Source organism: Pseudoliparis swirei, chromosome 19 (genome assembly GCF_029220125.1).
Source record: "Pseudoliparis swirei isolate HS2019 ecotype Mariana Trench chromosome 19, NWPU_hadal_v1, whole genome shotgun sequence".
NCBI classification, from domain to species: Eukaryota; Metazoa; Chordata; class Actinopteri; order Perciformes; family Liparidae; genus Pseudoliparis; species Pseudoliparis swirei.
In genome coordinates this window covers 14,874,740-14,895,310 of record NC_079406.1, presented here as the reverse complement: position 1 = coordinate 14,895,310, position 20,571 = coordinate 14,874,740, and the positions used below count along the sequence as shown (strand labels likewise).

The following is a 20,571-nucleotide window of genomic DNA, read 5'->3' as shown; positions in this document are numbered from 1 at the left end:
TCGTGAAAAAGAAGACCGAATGGCCCGCTCTCTGGTACACTAAGATAAGTACAAGAGGTGTAGCTGCATTTCAAAAGCTTCACATGCGATTCAAAGACCAACAGCGGCCCTTAGAGTCGGATATGAAGATAACAAGTGATGTCAGTGAAGACAGAGAAAAACATATTTGCAGATGAGTGTTAGCGAGCTAAAGTTTTATGTTTTAAGAAGTTATATTTGATTAGATTATATGTGTGCATTTATAAGATGAAAATAACATCACAAAATGTAGCTTACATGTTTTTTTAGGTTAAGGGAAGAGAAACATGGGAGAGCAGAATGCATGCAGCAACCAAAGAGAAACACTTCCGAAATTGTGTTAGATGTGCGGTCTAACTCAACGAAAAATAAACGCAGAACAAATACTTAGATATAATAAAAATACAACCACCAAAACACTCAATGCAGTAAAAAAACTTTAGAGATTGATGACATGGAACGAGCTTTTAAATGTGTGCATTTCTCGAACTGACTTCAGGGCCTCAACTCTAAGAGGAGCTGTCCATTACTACTGGTGCTGAAAATGCCCTCTAAAAAGACAGTTAGAAAAGTCATGTAGAGGTTTAGCGTGCCAATGTCTGTGAATATATATTTTTTTTAAGTAGCTGTCCACACTTTAATACAAGAAGCAATTGCAATTTCAACCAGATTGCTACCCAGAGAAGAATTATCTCAAGGAGTAAATATGTTGTGTATTCTTCCTCACCTCTAGAGGAGAGTCTGGTTCATCCAGGATGTTCTTCTCACTCTGTATCCGCTGCATCGTCCCTGTAGAACTGGGGTCCATTATCAGCACGTTCTGACTACCGGCTCCTCCCATCTTACAGTCACTCTTTCTGGAGTCAGTCGTTCTGCACACCTCGTAGTTGTACACGTGTTGGAGAGTCCCTGTCCCCAAAGTGTCTGAGTAACGTGGTGGATAATACGGAATCACAGGGAGGTTGGAGTGATATATGACCCGAGACTGTCTCCACCTGTAGATCTTCACTGATATAATCACCACTAAACACGTGATGAAGAGGAAGGAAACTACAGCCAAAGCCAGCACTAAGTAGAAAGTCAGGTTGTCGTTGTACTCCTTGTCTTGTGTAAAGTCAGTTAACTCAGACAGCACTTCAGGGAAGCTGTCCGCCACCGCCACGTTAACAATGACTGTAGCTGAACGAGAGGGCTGACCGTTGTCCTCCACGATAACAGTCAGTCTTTGTTTCACAGCATCTTTATCAGTGACTTGGCGGATAGTTCTTATTTCTCCATTCTGTAAGCCCACTTCAAACAACGCCCTGTCTGTGGCTTTCTGCAGTTTATAGGAGAGCCAGGCATTCTGTCCAGAGTCCACATCCACAGCCACCACTTTAGTGACCAGATAGCCCACATCTGCTGAGCGAGGCACCAGTTCAGCCACCAGAGAGCCACCAGTCTGGACTGGGTACAGCACCTGAGGAGGGTTGTCGTTCTGGTCCTGGACTACTATTTTAACTAATGAGACTGAACTCAGAGGAGGGGATCCAGCATCACGAGCAGTTACGTTAAATTCAAACCACTTGAGTTGCTCGTAATCAAACGACCTCACTGCGTGAATGACACCACTTTCTGAATTCACAGACACTAACGAAGACACAGCTGCCCCATTAATCTTTTTTTCCTCCAAGAAATAAGAAACATGAGCGTTTTGGCCCCAGTCTGCATCACTTGCACTGAGAGTGAACACAGAAAACCCGGGAGAGTTATTCTCTGGTACCGCCTTGCTATATTCTGATTGGTCAAATGTGGGAGGGTTGTCATTTACGTCAGACACTTTGACATGAATCTGTTTCCTGCTAGTCAGAGACGGGGAGCCTTGGTCAGAGACCGTTATGGTGATGTTATACTCTGGAGTACTTTCTCTGTCTAATAAGTTATCGGTTACAATAGTATAATATCCTGTTAATGAAGACTCGATTTTGAATGGCATGTCAGCGTTAATGGAGCACTTGACAACACCGTTACCATCAGAGTCTTCGTCATCCACGTTAATAACAGCGATAGTTGTACCTGGAGGAGAATCCTCGGATATCGAGTTTGAAAATGACATCATCTGTATTGTCGGGATGTTGTCATTCTCATCAATTATTTGAATTATAACGTTGCATGTATCAGAATATCCTCCCTGATCACTAGCCTTAACGTTTAATTGGTACGATTTAGATTTTTCAAAATCTAGTTTACCTGAAACTTTAATTTCTCCAGTTTTAACATTTACTTCAAAAAGCTCCTTCGCTTCTCTGGCGACATGCGCTAAGGAATACGTAACTTCACCATAGTTTCCCTTGTCTGCGTCATTTGCACTCACGGTGGTTACTACTGTTCCTTCTGCAGAGTTCTCCTTGACTTCTGCTTTATAAACAGACTGACTACACACTGGCGCATTATCGTTCGCATCGAGCACAGTGATATGAATACGCACTGTCCCGGATCGGCGTGGTTCCCCTCCATCTGAAGCAATGAGCACGAGCGTGTGCGTCTCCTCTTTCTCTCGGTCTAACGGGTTTTGTAAAACCATTTCGATCAGTGTTCCTCCATGAGTCCGACTCTGTACTTCCAATTTGAAATGATCTACTGGTTTGAGAATGTATTTTTGAATGTCCTTAATTCCAACATCGGGGTCATCTGCGCTTTCGAGTGAAAAGCGAGTCCCTGCTCCAGCATTTTCTACAATATTCAAACTTATTTCATCCTTTGGGAAGGACGGGCTGTTATCATTTATGTCTATAACCTCCACGGTTACCCGATAAAGCTGGATTGGATTTTCTAATATTACCTCGAAACTGAAGCTACAGGGCGTCGTCTTTCCACACAGCTGTTCTCGGTCGATTCGCTCTTTAATAACAAGGGTGCCTTTGTCTCGGTTTAAATCAACGTACTGTCGGCTTCCTTTTGTAATGATACGAGCTTTACCTGAAACGAGCCTCGCCACATCCAAACCTAAATCTCTAGCGATGTTTCCAACAAAAGACCCCTCTGCCTGCTCCTCCGGTACGGAGTAGCGAGCCTGACCAGTCACGGAGCGCAGCGTAAAAAGACAAAGAATGACAAACAGGGCTTGTCCTCGGCCTCTGAGATCGGTTATCCACATACGAGCCATCATGAATCCAAACGCACAAACACACAGTAATCCCTTTCAATGAAAAGCGGGTGTTCTTAAATCCTCAATTTAAAAAAAGGTAACGGTGTCTTCATGAGAGAAAGTCCTCGAGAAAATGCGACATTTTAATCCAGCAGCAGCCAGACCGTCTTCTCACTAAGCAGTGAAGCACTGAACGGAATGAAAGGGGTGGACGGGTGGACTGCGTTGACTGAAAGTCAGTGATGTATCAACAGCGTCCCTCAGAGCCAATCCACGGTAATGTACAATGTACAATATTTGTCAAACTTCAAATGTTGCAATATTTAAAAAATTACATATCAAGTTTGATGTCTGTAATATGAAAGGACATGCTAAATATATAACTTCAATTAATATATTATAATAGTACCGTATTTGCAAATATTGAAAAACCTGTTCATTAAATATGATTTTATTATTATTATTATAGATACCACATCTGCTGAGCGAGGCACCAGTTCAGCCACCAGAGAGCCACCAGTCTGGACTGGGTACAGCACCTGAGGAGGGCTGTCGTTCTGGTCCTGGACTACTATTTTAACTAATGAGACTGAACTCAGAGGAGGAGATCCAGCATCACGAGCAGTTACGTTAAATTCAAACCACTTGAGTTGCTCGTAATCAAACGACCTCACTGCGTGAATGACACCACTTTCTGAATTCACAGACATGTAACGAAGACACAGCTGCCCCATTAATCTTTTTTTCCTCCAAGAAATAAGAAACACGAGCGTTTTGGCCCCAGTCTGCATCACTTGCACTGAGAGTGAACACAGAAAACCCGGGAGAGTTATTTTCTGGTACCGCCTTGCTATATTCTGATTGGTCAAATGTGGGAGGGTTGTCATTTACGTCAGACACTTTGACATGAATCTGTTTCCTGCTAGTCAGAGACGGGGAGCCTTGGTCAGAGACCGTTATGGTGATGTTATACTCTGGAGTACTTTCTCTGTCTAATAAGTTATCGGTTACAATAGATATCCTGTTAAAGAAGACTCGATTTTAAAAGGCATGTCAGCGTTAATGGAGCACTTGACAACACCGTTACCACCAGAGTCTTCGTCATCCACGTTAATAACAGCGATAGTTGTACCTGGAGGAGAATCCTCGGATATCGTGTCAGAAAATGACATCATCTGTATTGTCGGGATGTTGTCATTCTCATCAATTAGTTGAATTATACCGTTGCATGTCACAGAATATCCTCCGTGATCACTGGCCTGGACATTTAATTGATATGTTTTAGATTTTTCCAAATCTAATTTACCTGAAACTTTAATCTCTCCAGTTTTAACATTTATTTCGAAAAGCTAGCCAGACCGTCTTCTCACTAAGAAAAAAACATGGGGAATAAAAAGGCGGGACTTTAAAAAAAAGGAGTTCAACGGGTCCTAAAGAATGGGTTTTAAATTTTCAATGAAACAATTTTTCCCAAATTTAAAATGGAAAATTTTAAAAATTAAATGTTTTTCTTTAATTAAAGGAAGCTTTATAATTTCTTTAATTTATTTTTCCCCCCTTAAATTTATTTGAAAATTTAAAGGGGGCCCCCATTTAATATTTTTGGGTATTTAATTATTTAAATTTATTGCCCCAATTCAAAATTATTTTGGAATGGGGGGTTTTTTTATAAAAACTTTAAACTTCCCCATTAATTTTATTAATAAAAAACATTTTTGGGGGGGTTACGGGGAAAAAATGGGTGGGTTTTTTTAACTTTGTTCAAAATATAAATTAAAATTCGGGGGAAGTGGAAAAGAAAAAGACTTTGGGAAAAAAGGGCTGCCCTTTTGGTCCTAAAGAAAACCCTCGTTTTTTTCAAAGTTTTCAGGACGGGGAAGTTTTTTTTTTCCCCAATTTTTAAACCCCAAACTTAAGGGCCCTGTTGGGGTTTTTCCCTCATTTAAGGAGAGCCGGTTCTTCCGGGACCCCCTTCCCACCCCTTTATCCGTCCCCAATCGTCCCCTTTTAGCCCCCGGGGCCCCATTATTCAGCACCTGAAGGGGTCCCGCCCATTTTTACAGTCCCCTTTTCTAGTAGGGCCTCCACCTCGTTTGAAAAAAACGTTTTTGGAAAAGGGGCCCCTGTCCCCAGATTTTGAGTAACGTTGGGGATAAAAAGGAAAATTGGGAAAAGGGTTTTGGGTTTCATGGGCCCCCCTGTTCCCCGAGTTTTCCTGAAATAAACCATTTAAACACTTTTGAAAAAGGGAAAAACTTACGCCAAAGAGATTTTAAATAAAATTTCTTTTGGGGACTTCCTTTGTTTTGCGAAAACAGTGAAACTCAAAAACAGCACTTCGGGAAGTTCCCGCCAAAGTTAAAATTTTCTTTTTTAATTTTGAAAAGACTCCCCTTTTTTGCCCTTTTCCCCCTAAATCGGTCTTTTTTTTAAACCCAATTTTACCAGGGGATTTTTGGCCGGATAGTTCTTAATTTCTTTCCATTCTTAACCCCAACTTAAACCCCAGCGGCCCTTTGGTCTGTGGCTTTTCCCATTTAAAAACCCCAAAGGAAACCTGCCCAGAGAAATACAGACCATTTTTTACCAAAATAGCCCAATCTCCCGGGCAGGAAAAGTTAAAAAACCCAGGACCCCCATCTGGGGGGTCGGGCACCAGGAGGTTGTCCTTTCCGGCATTTTCCATTACTTCCCCTATAGGGGACCAAAAAAAATTGGGTTTAAAAAGGGCAGTGTTTTAATTTCTAAAACCAAAGGGCGCCCCGCCATGTACCCCAATTTTTGGCATTTAAAAGGATAGGGGTTTCCAAAAAATTTTTAACCCCCGTTTTAAAAAGTTTTTTCCCAAAAAAAAATTTGGGCTTTGGTTTTAATCCGGGCCCCCTTGCCCCAAAAGGTTTTGGGGGAAAGCCCTGGAGTTATTCTCTGAAATAAGCACTGTGTTACTTTCACGAAAATAGTGGACATTCTCGTTCTCAGTCTTCAAATAAAGGTTCTTTTAGTTGAGAGAGGAGACATTCTGAATCTGTCGCAACAACAGTGTTGTATGAAACAGTTTCACCGGTCTAAGACAGTATCTGTTACCAAAGTGTAGTAATTTCTTAAATTAGATTTAATCTTGAAAGTGCATTTATTATTCTGTTATGTTTGTCCATTATCTGCCTGAATCAGTGCACCGTTTATAATGCCAATGGTTGTACCAGGAGAGAGTCTTCTGAAACAGGACTATTGAATGACATCCATTAATAACAGGTGGGTTATCGTTCACATCAATCACCTCAACTATAACTTTACTCGAGTCTGTTAAAGCTCCTTGGTCTGTGGCTTGAATGCCTAGCTGTATTTCTTTGCTTTCATAGTCAACCTGCCTGAGAGAAATATCAGACCAGTTGTTTTTATTCATTTTGAATATGCGGTCAATACCTTTCATTTTGACGAATAATAATCAACCAATGGATCCACTATCTGCGTCAGTTGCATTCACAGTGATGATATAAGTACCTATTCCATTTTCCATTACATTGGCCCTATATACTGACTGATTAAAAATAGGAGAATTATCATTAGCATCAAGGACAGTGATATCTATATTTACTATACCAGATTTCTGTGGCGTCCCACCGTCCACTGCTATCAGCTTTAGGGACATACTTGGATATCGTTCTCTATCCAGTGGTTTCTCAAGTATCATTTCCGCATATTTTCTTCCGTCAGAATTTAAATGTGTTTTCAAAATAAAATTGTCATTTGGAGATAAATTATACTCCTGGAGCCCGTTGACTCCGACATCAGGATCATTGGCTGTTGGCAAAACAAAACGTGCTCCTGGTGCAGATGATTCTCCAATCGTTAATTGCATGCCTTGCTGATGAAAAGAAGGTGAATTGTCATTAATGTCCAACACTTCGACCGTAACGTGTAACTCCATCGTGGATTTTCTAAATAAATCAAGCTGAAGCTGCACGGGTCACGTCTCCACAAATCTGCCTCTCGTCTATTTTTCATTCACGACCAGCGTCCCTTTGTCCGTCTTCAGCTCAGGTTGTACTGGATACTTTCTCTCCGTCACGACAGGCCCGACCAGAACAAACCTCTGCATCAATTCAAAAGATGCAACATTTCAAAAGGATCCTTCTTCATCTCCTCTAGGATAGAATAACATATTTGACCATGAAGCAACAATATGGCTGAGAAAAAGGCCAAACAGAATAATTTGCGACGTCAGTCTGTAGAACAAACGCCATCTTAGAGGCCGATCATATTTTCCGCAATCCATGTTGTCGAAAAAACTATATGAAATGATCCTGTTCAAACACTTATCTTATAAAACCGAAGCAATAACAGTAACGCAATTCACGTGTATTATATAAAGAAAGATTTGTATTCCAAGCGTCCTTTCTCTCGTGGTGAAAAATATGAAACCGAGCAGTCTGTGTGCGCCCACCTCAATGCCGTTCACTGTTTAAAGCTCTCCGCAGAGCGCAAAGGCACCGCCTAAAACACTTGTTCAGATTCGTTGTTACTTGACCAACAGCGTCCCTTAGAGTCCAGGCTATGAAGGACAATTATTCAAATTCAATATCCAAAACGATATCGACAATTCCCCTTACAGAGATGAGTAATACTACAATAGAGCTTGAAAAAACATGACAACAGTGCATAGGGGTCATGATCATTTATGATGCCATGAGTATCTGCAAAAGATTAAAAGCTTGACAGACGCACTAAAGCACAGAAATATGGGAAACACAACCGTAGAAAAGTAAATTGCCAAAGGACAGCACACTTCTTTACCATAAGTTCAACTCAAGCTAAAACCTGAAAACAAATACGAATGATTTCCTTGTAAAGTAAACAAATTACTTGTTTTAAAACAACTCTCTCGTTTGAAGATGTAAATATGTTGAAGCCTTAACAATTACTCTCGATTAGATCATATGAAATAGATTTAGGAGGAGGATTAATAATATGAGAAGTGCAAATACAGAGGACGTATTGAATTGAACATAGATTCAAAACAATCCTATCTTATTGTGGAAATAAAAAATCAACGCAAATAAATAATATTTCCATAGCATGACATTTGAAAGCATGCACGGCTAAATCTGAAAATACGTTTGCAGGAGCAGCATTCTTGAATGAGCCAAGATAACTGGGATGCTGTGGTGCTGAAAGTTAAAGTAGTGCGTTCTTTATCCATATGAAGGAAAAGAAAGAGACACGCACTTTTCAAAATGTATTAGGTCATTAAATCTAATTTAACTATGTGTTAATACAGCACACTCGGTTTTACAGAAAAGAAAGAAAAATAGAAAGAAAACGTTAAACCCGTACCACCAAATTAATGAGTCCCTACAAGGAATGCCCAGTTTGTTTTTTATCAAGACTAACCAGGAAAAAGCACTGTCCTCTACATGCTTAACTATATTGTTCATAATATAATATGTATTATTATTATATTATATACAATAGGAAAATGTTTAACGGCAATATCAACGGTAAGAAAACCATACCAAAAGAGAGATTGTCACTTCAATAGCGTGAAAAAACAACAACATATGTCAATCAATTTACTGAGCCTATTCTTCAACTTTTCCTGTTGCTTTTATGTCTGAAATTAACCATAAGGACACCATCATTCCTTGCGAAAAAGGAAATGTTTTATATAGAACACAATCAGAACTTTGGCAGATAACAATGGACACTTGACGTGTGAACATAATTAGTAGAGTATGACTTTCCCTAAAACGTTTTAAGGCAGTATAGTAACACAAAAATAGTCAGTATGGCTTTCAAAAAGAAGTCAATGCTTCCTAAAAGTGATTCGATGACAACTTTGAAAAAAAGCAGCATACAAGACACTGACCAAGATGCTGTCCATGGTGCTGACGTTGACTGCTTGGCGGGTAAGGATTTTTTGCATGGAAAGAATGCAAAGAGGAAGAAGGGAAAACCCACAGAATTAATATTTAACTCACCTCTAGAGGAGAGTCTGGTTCATCCAGGATGTTCTTCTCACTCTGTATCCGCTGCATCGTCCCTGTAGAACTGGGGTCCATTATCAGCACATTCTGACTACCGGCTCCTCCCATCTTACAGTCACTCTTTCTGGAGTCAGTGGTCCTGCACACCTCGTAGTTGTACACGTGTTGGAGAGTCCCTGTCCCCAGAGTGTCTGAGTAACGTGGTGGATAATACGGAATCACAGGGAGGTTGGAGTGATACATGACACGAGACTGTCTCCACCTGTAGATCTTCACTGATATAATCACCACTAAACACGTGATGAAGAGGAAGGAAACTACAGCCAAAGCCAGCACTAAGTAGAAAGTCAGGTTGTCGTTGTACTCCTTGTCTTGTGTAAAGTCAGTGAACTCAGACAGCACTTCAGGGAAGTTGTCCGCCACCGCCACGTTAACAATGACTGTAGCTGAACGAGAGGGCTGCCCGTTGTCCTCCACGATAACAGTCAGTCTTTGTTTCACAGCATCTTTATCAGTGACTTGGCGGATAGTTCTTATTTCTCCATTCTGTAAGCCCACTTCAAACAGCGCCCTGTCTGTGGCTTTCTGCAGTTTATAGGAGAGCCAGGCATTCTGTCCAGAGTCCACATCCACAGCCACCACTTTAGTGACCAGATAGCCCACATCTGCTGAGCGAGGCACCAGTTCAGCCACCAGAGAGCCGCCAGTCTGGACTGGGTACAGCACCTGAGGAGGGTTGTCGTTCTGGTCCTGGATCAGTACTTTCACAGTCACGTTGCTACTCAGTGGAGGCGAGCCTCCGTCCTGCGCTTTGACAACCAGCTGAAGCTGTTTAATTTGTTCATAATCAAAAGAACGAACCGCGCTAAGAACCCCAGTTTCTGAGTTTAAAGACACATAATTAGAGATTGGACTCCCACTGACTTGTGTGTCCTCTAAAAGATACGATACTCGTGCGTTCTGATTCCAATCAGAGTCTCGCGCGCTGACAGCAAATATGGAAGTTCCAGGGGAATTATTCTCTGTGATGTGAGCAGAATAACTGTTTTTATTGAATATAGGTGCGTTGTCGTTTACGTCAGAGATTTTAAGGTGTAACTTTGTTGAGCTAAAAAGTGGAGGAGACCCCAAATCAGTGGCTGTTATTGTTATATTATATTCAGAGACGGATTCTCTATCAAAATGTTGATCTGTGATTAAATTGTAATAGTTTGTTAAAGATGATTCGATCCTAAAAGGAAGTTTACGATCAATAGAACATATTATTTGTCCATTTTTTTCAGAATCCGAATCTTTTATATTTAAAACAGCAACAGTTGTACCAGGACGTGCATCCTCAGATACAGGGCTAGAAAATGACATAATGTTTATAATTGGCGCATTGTCGTTGACATCAACAATATCTAAAGTAATTTTACTCGATCCGGTTAGGCCACCTTGGTCCTTTGCCTCGACTCTGACCTCAAATTTTCTGTCTTTTTCATAATCTATCTGACTAGAAACAGAAATTGTGCCCGTGTTTTCGTCAATACTGAATATATTCACTGCATTTCCTTTCGTCTTAGACAAACTGTACGTGATGACGCCATATGAACCACTGTCAGCGTCCGTGGCATTTACAGTTATAACACTTGTGCCTTTCGTTGTGTTTTCCATCACAGATGCTTTATACACCGATTGGTTAAACACGGGAGCATTATCGTTGGCATCTAACACGGTGACGTCTATATTTACTGTCCCCGATCTCTGTGGCGTTCCTCCGTCAACTGCGATCAGTTTTAAAGACAGATGGGGATGTCGCTCTCTGTCTAAAGGCTTCTGGAGAACCATTTCAACATATTTATTTCCGTCTGGATTTGCATGTTGCTTCAATATAAAATGTTCGTTTAGCGACAAAACATAATCTTGCAACGCGTTTTGCCCGACATCTAGATCCTCTGCGCTCTGCAGTGGAAACTGGACTCCAACTGCAGCTGATTCACTGATTTCAAGGCGGATCGGCGTATCTTTATTTGGGAAGACGGGCGCGTGATCATTTATATCTAAAACCTCAACAGTTATTCTGTGCAGTTCGATAGGGTTTTCCAAAATCACCTCAAAGCTGAAGCTACACGGGGTGACGTCACCACAAAGCTGCTCTCGGTCTATTCTCTCATTCACGACTAGAATCCCTTTGTCCGTCTTCAGCTCGGTGTAGTGAATGTTTTCTCCGGTCACGATACGGGCCCGCCCCGAACGGAGCCTCTTCAGATCTAAACCAAGATCTTGCGCTACATTCCCGATAACAGAGCCTTTCTTCATCTCCTCTGGTATAGAATAACGGATCTGACCACCTACCATGTTCACCGCGTGAAACAGAAACACAAGCAGTCCAATTTGACATCGTAATCCATAAAACAATCGCCATCTTGCGCATCTGAAAGATCCCACAGTTGCCATCGTGCCCAGGCAGAATAAAAAGAAAAGAACTGTATCCGATTGATATGATGGCGAAGCTGGTTCTGATATGTCCGTGACAACTAAACACGTCTCCAATCTTTACAGGCACGTCTGTGAGACCATGTTCTCTCGCACTAAACCTCGACTAAAACACAGAGCGCCGGCTGCACGGAGTCAGTTGGAGGATAAACTGAATATACAATAATAATATACTGATCAACAGCGTCCCTTAGAGTCTAAAAGCTGAACATCAAATAAAGCCACACACCCCTGAGCTCTGAAGCAGACGGACTGAACAAATATAGTATCGTGGAAATCAATCTGGATTGTTTTTAAATATAGTATTTGTAAATTTAAAAAAATTCAGCTCATCATAATGTAGTATGTGATATTTAGTTTGAAATGAAAACACAAAGCACTTTTCAAAACGAAAACAATAGAACAAATATAACTTTCTTTACAGGAAACCCGTAAAACCAAATTAATGAGTCCATAAGGATTCAAAAGATTGTCTCGTTTCATCAAGACTGGTCCCAAAATTAATTACTGTCCTCAAAAATACACAGATGCCAAAAAAATCCTGTATTCGGAGATGTATAGCCGCAATATCACCGTTAAGAAAAAAAACATGCAGCAAGAGGGATCATTACTGAAATGTGAAGGGAAAAAAAGAAAATATATATAAATAAATTTACTGAGTATATATTTGTTTTCTTTTTTTGTCGCCCTTATGGCAGACAGTAACCATATTGACATCATCATTTCTTGTCAAAACGAAATGTTGTATACAACGCAATCAGAAATGTGGAAGGTAAACAGACACCGGACCTGTGAAAATAATAAATGTAGTATGACTTTTACTAAAATGCTTTAAGGCAGTATAACATATACAATACAAAATATCTGTCTTTCAACATAAGTCAATGCTTTGCAAACGAGCAGTCATTAAAACTTTGAAAAATCAGCATTATAACAATACACTGACCAAGATGCTGTCCATGGTGCTGAAGTTGACTTGGCGTGTCTTGCTTTTTAAATGGAAATAAATACAAAAATAAGAAAAAAAGAGCAAACTAGCGAAGCTAAATGCGTAACTCACCTCTAGAGGAGAGTCTGGTTCATCCAGGATGTTCTTCTCACTCTGTATCCGCTGCATCGTCCCTGTAGAACTGGGGTCCATTATCAGCACGTTCTGACTACCGGCTCCTCCCATCTTACAGTCACTCTTTCTGGAGTCAGTCGTCCTGCACACCTCGTAGTTGTACACGTGTTGGAGAGTCCCTGTCCCCAAAGTGTCTGAGTAACGTGGTGGATAATACGGAATTACAGGGAGGTTGGAGTGATACATGACGCGAGACTGTCTCCACCTGTAGATCTTCACTGATATAATCACCACTAGACACGTGATGAAGAGGAAGGAAACTACAGCCAAAGCCAGCACTAAGTAGAACGTCAGGTTGTCGTTGTACTCCTTGTCTTGTGTAAAGTCAGTGAACTCAAACAGCACTTCAGGGAAGCTGTCCGCCACCGCCACGTTAACAATGACTGTAGCTGAACGAGAGGGCTGCCCGTTGTCCTCCACGATAACAGTCAGTCTTTGTTTCACAGCATCTTTATCAGTGACTTGGCGGATAGTTCTTATTTCTCCATTCTGTAAGCCCACTTCAAACATCGCCCTGTCTGTGGCTTTCTGCAGTTTATAGGAGAGCCAGGCATTCTGTCCAGAGTCCACATCCACAGCCACCACTTTAGTGACCAGATAGCCCACATCTGCTGAGCGAGGCACCAGTTCAGCCACCAGAGAGCCACCAGTCTGGACTGGGTACAGCACCTGAGGAGGGTTGTCGTTCTGGTCCTGGACTACTATTTTAACTAATGAGACTGAACTCAGAGGAGGGGATCCAGCATCACGAGCAGTTACGTTAAATTCAAACCACTTGAGTTGCTCGTAATCAAACGACCTCATAAGTGAATGACACCACTTTCTGAATTCACAGACACTAACGAAGACACAGCTGCCCCATTAATCTTTTTTTCCTCCAAGAAATAAGAAACACGAGCGTTTTGGCCCCAGTCTGGATCACTTGCACTGAGAGTGAACACAGAAAACCCGGGAGAGTTATTTTCTGGTACCGCCTTGCTATATTCTGATTGGTCAAATGTGGGAGGGTTGTCATTTACGTCAGACACTTTGACATGAATCTGTTTCCTGCTCGTCAGAGATGGGGAGCCTTGGTCAGAGACCGTTATGGTGATGTTATACTCTGGAGTACTTTCTCTGTCTAATAAGTTATCGGTTACAATGGTATAATATCCTGTTAAAGAAGACTCGATTTTAAAAGGCATGTCAGCGTTAATGGAGCACTTGACAACACCGTTACCATCAGAGTCTTCGTCATCCACGTTAATAACAGCGATAGTTGTACCTGGAGGAGAATCCTCGGATATCGTGTTAGAAAATGACATCATCTGTATTGTCGGGATGTTGTCATTCTCATCAATTAGTTGAATTATAACGTTGCATGTAACAGAATATCCTCCGTGATCACTGGCCTGGACATTTAATTGATATGTTTTAGATTTTTCAAAATCTAATTTACCTGAAACTTTAATCTCTCCAGTTTTAACATTTATTTCGAAAAGCTGCTTCGCTTCTCTGGCGACATACGGTATGGAATAAGTAATTTCACCATAGTTTCCCTTATCTGCGTCATGTGCACTCACAGTGGTTACTACTGTTCCTTCTGGAGAGTTCTCCATGACTTCTGCTTTATAATCAGGCTGACTACACACTGGCGCATTATCGTTCGCATCGAGCACAGTGATATGAATACGCACTGTCTCGGATCGGCGTGGTTCACCTCCATCTGAAGCGATCAGCACGAGCGTGTGAGTCTCCTCTTTCTCTCGGTCTAACGGGTTTTGTAAAACCATTTCGATCAGTGTTCCTCCATGAGTCCGACTCTGTACTTCCAATTTAAAATGATCTACTGGTTTTAGTATGTATTTTTGAACGTCGTTAATTCCAACATCGGGGTCGTCTGCACTCACCAGAGAGAAGCGAGTCCCTGATGCAACACTTTCAACAATTTTCAAACTGATTTCATCCTTTGGGAAGGACGGACTGTTATCATTTATGTCTATAACCTCCACGGTTACCCGATAAAGCTGGATTGGATTTTCTAATATTACCTCGAAACTGAAACTACAGGGCGTCGTCTTTCCACACAGCTGTTCTCGGTCGATTCGCTCTTTAATAACAAGGGTGCCTTTGTCTCGGTTTAAATCAACGTACTGTCGGCTTCCTTTTGTAATGATACGAGCTTTACCTGAAACGAGCCTCGCCACATCCAAACCTAAATCTCTAGCGATGTTTCCAACAAAAGACCCCTCTGCCTGCTCCTCCGGTACGGAGTAGCGAGCCTGTCCAGTCACGGAGCGCAGCGTAAAAAGACAAAGAATGACAAACAGGGCTTGTCCTCGGCCTCTGAGATCGGTTATCCACATACGAGCCATCATGAATCCAAACGCACAAACACACAGTAATCCCTTTCAATGAAAAGCTGGTGTTCTTAAATCCTCAATTTAAAAAAAGGTAACGGTGTCTTCATGAGAGAAAGTCCTCGAGAAAATGCTACATTTTAATCCAGCAGCAGCCAGACCGTCTTTTCTCTCAGCAGTGAAGCACTGAACGGAATGAAAGGGGTGGACGGGTGGACTGCGTTGACTGAAAGTCAGTGATGTATCAACAGCGTCCCTCGGAGCCTTTCCACGGTAATGTACAATGTACAATATTAGCCAAACTTCAAATGTTGCAATATTAAAAAAATTACATATCAAGTTTGATGTCTGTAATATGAAAGGACATGCTAAATATATAATTTCATTTAATATATTATAATACTAAATTATATTTGCAAATATTGAAAAACCTGTCCATTAAATATGTTTGTATTATATTATTCCTATTATTGTCAATATCGTTATTTTTTTATATTGTTGTTTTATAATAACATTAATACTAATCATCATAATTGTTATTAATATTGTTAACATTATTAATGTTACAGTAGTAGTTTCATAACGTTTGATTCTATATGATTAAAATCATGGGGGAAGTGAAAACGTGTCAAAAGAAAAGGCACTTTCAGGAAAAAAAAGAGCTGTCCACACTGTGGTCCTGAAAGTAACCTCGTGTTCAAAGTTGCAGGACTGTAACAAGTTTTGCAATTTCAACTAAGAGAAGCAATACATTAAGAGTAAACATAGTGTTTTCTTCCTCACCTCTAGAGGAGAGTCTGGTTCATCCAGGATGTTCTTCTCACTCTGTATCCGCTGCATCGTGCCTGTAGAACTGGGGTCCATTATCAGCACGTTCTGACTACCGGCTCCGCCCATCTTACAGTCACTCTTTCTGGAGTCAGTGGTCCTGCACACCTCGTAGTTGTACACGTGTTGGAGAGTCCCTGTCCCCAGAGTGTCTGAGTAACGTGGTGGATAATACGGAATCACGGGGAGGTTGGAGTGATACATGACGCGAGACTGTCTCCACCTGTAGATCTTCACTGATATAATCACCACTAAACACGTGATGAAGAGGAAGGAAACTACAGCCAAAGCCAGCACTAAGTAGAACGTCAGGTTGTCGTTGTATTCCTTGTCTTGTGTAAAGTCAGTGAACTCAGACAGCACTTCAGGGAAGCTGTCCGCCACCGCCACGTTAACAATGACTGTAGCTGAACGAGAGGGCTGCCCGTTGTCCTCCACGATAACAGTCAGTCTTTGTTTCACAGCATCTTTATCAGTGACTTGGCGGATAGTTCTTATTTCTCCATTCTGTAAGCCCACTTCAAACAGCGCCCTGTCTGTGGCTTTCTGCAGTTTATAGGAGAGCCAGGCATTCTGTCCAGAGTCCATATCCACAGCCACCACTTTAGTGACCAGATAGCCCACATCTGCTGAGCGAGGCACCAGTTCAGCCACCAGAGAGCCACCAATCTGGACTGGGTACAGCACCTGAGGAGTGTTGTCATTCCTGTCCTGGATCAGTAATTTCACAGTCACGTTGCTACTGAGTGGAGGGGAGCCTCCATCCTGCGCTCTGACAACGAAAAGCAGCTGTTTGATTTGCTCATAATCAAACGAGCGCACTGCATGAATCACTCCACTTTCTGCATTTATAGAGATATATTCAGAAATTCGAGACCCACCGATATAAGTGTCTTCCAAAATATAGGATACACGGGCATTTTGGTTTTCATCCGGGTCTTTAGCCCTCACAGTATGAAGGGAAAGTCCTGGAGAGTTATTCTCTAAAATAAACGCATTGTAAACACTTTCTGAAAATAGTGGAGCATTATCGTTCACATCAGAGATCTTTAAATAAAAGGTTTGTTTGGTTGAGAGAGGAGACATTCCTGAATCTGTCGCTACAACAGTGATGTTGTACTCTGAAACAGTTTCACGGTCTAAGACAGTATCTGTTACCAAAGTGTAGTAATTTCTTAAATTAGATTTAATCTTGAAAGGTGCATTTTGTTCTATTCTGCAATGTATTTGTCCATTATCACCTGAATCAAGGTCTTTTACGTTTATAATGCCAATAGTTGTACCAGGAGGAGAGTCTTCTGACACAGGACTAGTGAATGACATCACACTTATCGTAGGGGAGTTGTCATTTACATCAGTTACTTCAATTATGACTTTGCTTGAATCTGTTAAACCTCCCTGATCTTTTGCCTCGATTCTAAGTTCGTATTTTTTGTCTTTTTCATAATCAATTAAACCTGTGATTAAAATTACACCCGTTTTTTCATCGACTGTAAATACATTGTTTATACCACTGTTGAGATCTGAAAAATAATATGTAACGATACTATTTGAGCCAAAATCTGCATCACTCGCATTAACAGTGGTGACGTAAGTATCCCTAGGAGAGTTTTCAATGACCGCAGCTTTGTACACAGATTGATTAAATAGAGGTGCATTATCATTGGCATCAAGTACAGTAATATCTATATTGACTGTACCAGATCTCTGCGGACTTCCACCATCTACAGCAATTAGCTTTAGAGACAGATGTGGGTTTGTCTCTCTGTCTAATGGCTTCTGAAGCACCATCTCTGCATATTTCTTTCCATCTGCATTAGAGTTTTGTTTCAATATAAAGTTATCATTCTCAGTTAGAACATATTCTCTGAGTCCATTGATGCCCACATCTCGGTCTTCTGCACTTGTTAAAGGAAAACGACCGCCAGTATTTGCTGATTCACTTATTTCAAAATTAATTGTGTCTCTTTTGAACGTGGGGGAATGATCATTTATGTCTGTTATTTCAACTGTAATTTGATGTAACTCCATCGGGTTTTCCAAAATCACCTCAAAGCTGAAACTACACGGCGTTACGTCTCCGCAAAGCTGCTCGCGGTCTATTCTCTCCTTCACTATTAAAATCCCTTTGTCTGTCTTCAGCTCGGTGTACTGGATGCTCTCTCCGGTCACGATACGGGCCCGACCAGAACGGAGCCTTTTCGGATCCAAACCAAGGTCCTGAGCTACATTACCGATGAGGGAGCCTTTCTTCATCTCCTCCGGGAGTGAATATCGGATATGTCCGCTCACCAAATGGTTGAGATAAAAAAAGAACAACAGAAGCTTCCAATTCCGTTCGCAGCCAAAGCGCCATTTTACGCACACGGAGGAGTGCGGTATTCCACATGCCATTGCAAAACAAAAATATTAATATCGTCGTTAATGATCCCAGCACGAGACGTGTTGTGAGAAAAAAACAACGAAAAAGACTCAACATACATCCAAAGAAAAACGATGTCGACTTTTCAATGTATTAGATGTCTGAGATATTAATATGCAAGTCTGCTTTCCTCGAATGTCCGCCCGCATAAAGGACACGGTCTCTTTTTCTCTCAGATAATGTGGTAAGGGCGGAGACTGTGTGTTAATGTTGTAGATATTATGTTGGCCTGACCAACAGCGTCGCTTAGAGTCCCATATCAGTAACACTGCATTTCTGGAACTATTAAATGGTTGAGTGCAGCTGATTAGCGGGAATAAAATTAATCTAAACTGATTACTACACGGTACTCAGAAAAATAATAATTAAAAAACAAAGTGTTATCACTGTGTATATTAGCATTCTTTTGTATTCGAGAATTTCCAATAAAAAATAAAAAATATTTGAATAGAAATACCATTGCAACACACAAATTAAGAACAGCAAATCGGACTATATTTCTATCATGATAAAGGGAAGCATTGGGAACAATAATACGAAGGAGCTTGCTAGATGATGTTTAGTGAAAGCATTTAAGGGACCGTTTTTGATTGTCCTTCCAATTTATCAGTGGTGTATAGTAACGAAGTAGAAATACATCGTTACCTTACTTAAGTCGTTTTTTGGGATATCTGTACTTTATTTTACTACTTATATTTCTGTTTACTTTTACTTCACTATATTTTACAATAAAAACTTGTACTTTTACTCCGATACATTTCCCCTGAAACAGTATCGTTACTCGTAACTATACGGAAAAAAATAATCATTTGACAAACATCGGGGACTGTGGTGGAACACACCGCAGGGCACCTGAACGCAGCACGAACACCAGGTTGGGATCAGTGGTCCTTGCTGCGTGTTTTCTATTCCCAGTGATGCCCAGGATGCGAGCGAGCGAGCGGCTACAGATATGACTCATTTCATGTGGAGCAGCAATGGAAGCTACTCGAACAACCACCGTGACCAAGATCAACGTCCGTGGCCATATTTGGGCGAACTCTTTTCTTTTGTCGGAGTGAAAGTTTCTTCCTACCGGATGAAGTGCCTCTTATGCCTACCGAAAGCTACTGAGATATGGCCTTCAACAACTCACAATCCAACCTCAGGAAACACATTGAGGTAAATTAAGATTAATCCCATGAGCCGCAACGTTAATGTTTAGTAATCAGAATAATCATAAACCTGTTAAGATATCGAGCAGTGTTGCCCACAGGATTGGAGTAAGTTATATCTTTGGCAGGAGAGGGGGAGACAGGTGTCTGATTGTCCTACGCATGTTGTATGTTAGGCTACCGTTCGCTATCTATCGTCAATTAAATGAGACAATTAGCGTTAGTGCAGCAGACAGATCGCTAGCGAGTTAATGAGCTGAAGAAGTGTTGACAGTTGTGATAATTTGTTGATTTGAGTCGTCTTGGCTATAATATAATGCTAATCATTACAGCATTATTATTATTATTATTATTATTTGTATTAATATTATAAGAGTGACGGTCCAGTAATGGCGACGATATTGATTTGGGACTGTTGTGTTTAACTACAGAGATACAAGTGCATATTCACAAATCAACACGGACAGCGCATTAAACTAAATGTATGAACCTCACATTAAAACAAACTATTTTGTATAAAACTTTAGGTTGGGGTCATGACATGTTAGGAAGTGTTATTAATTCTAGCATTTATATAATACTCTCACTTTATTTCAGGAATGGATTACATCAAGCAGCACATGGAAGAACCCTCCCTGCAGCTTAGGTGATGCCACCAGGTCCAGTTCATCTGATGAAGAGGACTTCTTCTTCGTCATCTCCAGCGCGTGACAGCAGCAAACAGCTGGATGGAGACGTGACCTGTTCAGCAGATCACATTGACTTGCTGAAATGCTTCCCAACTGTGTACACTGTCTGTGAAGCTAAACACACCTCTGCCTGCATCAGGGCCTGTGAACGGCTCTTCAGCATCGCAAGACTCGTCTTCAGCCCCAGAAGAGCGAGACTGAAATCTGTCCATTTTGAAAATCAACTTCTTTTGAAGATGAACAAGACATTTTTCAGTTTAAAGTGATGATTTTGGTTGTTACTTTTGGTGCTGCTTTTTTCTGTTTTAATCGTGTTTTTATATTTGAGTAATTTCATAGTATTCATATTTTGCTAAGTTCATCCAGCACATACTCCTTGTTCATGGCGGCCACAGCACCCAAACAAATA

General features: G+C 41.0%; 4 protein-coding genes and 2 pseudogenes across 7 annotated transcripts in view; all 6 read right to left on the bottom strand.

Annotated features, from left to right (window-relative positions):
* LOC130209877 (protocadherin gamma-C5-like) overlaps positions 1-20,571 on the bottom strand; it is a 202,819-nt gene that overhangs the window by 140,205 nt on the left and 42,043 nt on the right. The window lies entirely within an intron of this gene.
* On the bottom strand, positions 707-3,346 carry LOC130210065 (protocadherin beta-16-like). Its single transcript, XM_056440054.1, has one exon. It carries the CDS (start codon positions 3,164-3,166, stop codon positions 707-709), a length of 2,460 nt encoding a protein of 819 aa, XP_056296029.1. The 5' UTR covers positions 3,167-3,346.
* LOC130210063 (protocadherin gamma-A11-like) lies at positions 3,320-7,073 on the bottom strand (annotated as a pseudogene).
* On the bottom strand, positions 9,115-11,648 carry LOC130209882 (protocadherin gamma-A2-like). The gene has a single exon (XM_056439799.1). The coding sequence runs from the start codon at positions 11,566-11,568 to the stop codon at positions 9,115-9,117; it is 2,454 nt and encodes an 817-aa protein (XP_056295774.1). The 5' UTR covers positions 11,569-11,648.
* LOC130210061 (protocadherin beta-16-like) lies at positions 12,536-15,210 on the bottom strand (annotated as a pseudogene).
* LOC130209880 (protocadherin beta-4-like) lies at positions 15,766-18,291 on the bottom strand. Its single transcript, XM_056439797.1, has one exon. It carries the CDS (start codon positions 18,289-18,291, stop codon positions 15,805-15,807), a length of 2,487 nt encoding a protein of 828 aa, XP_056295772.1. The 3' UTR covers positions 15,766-15,804.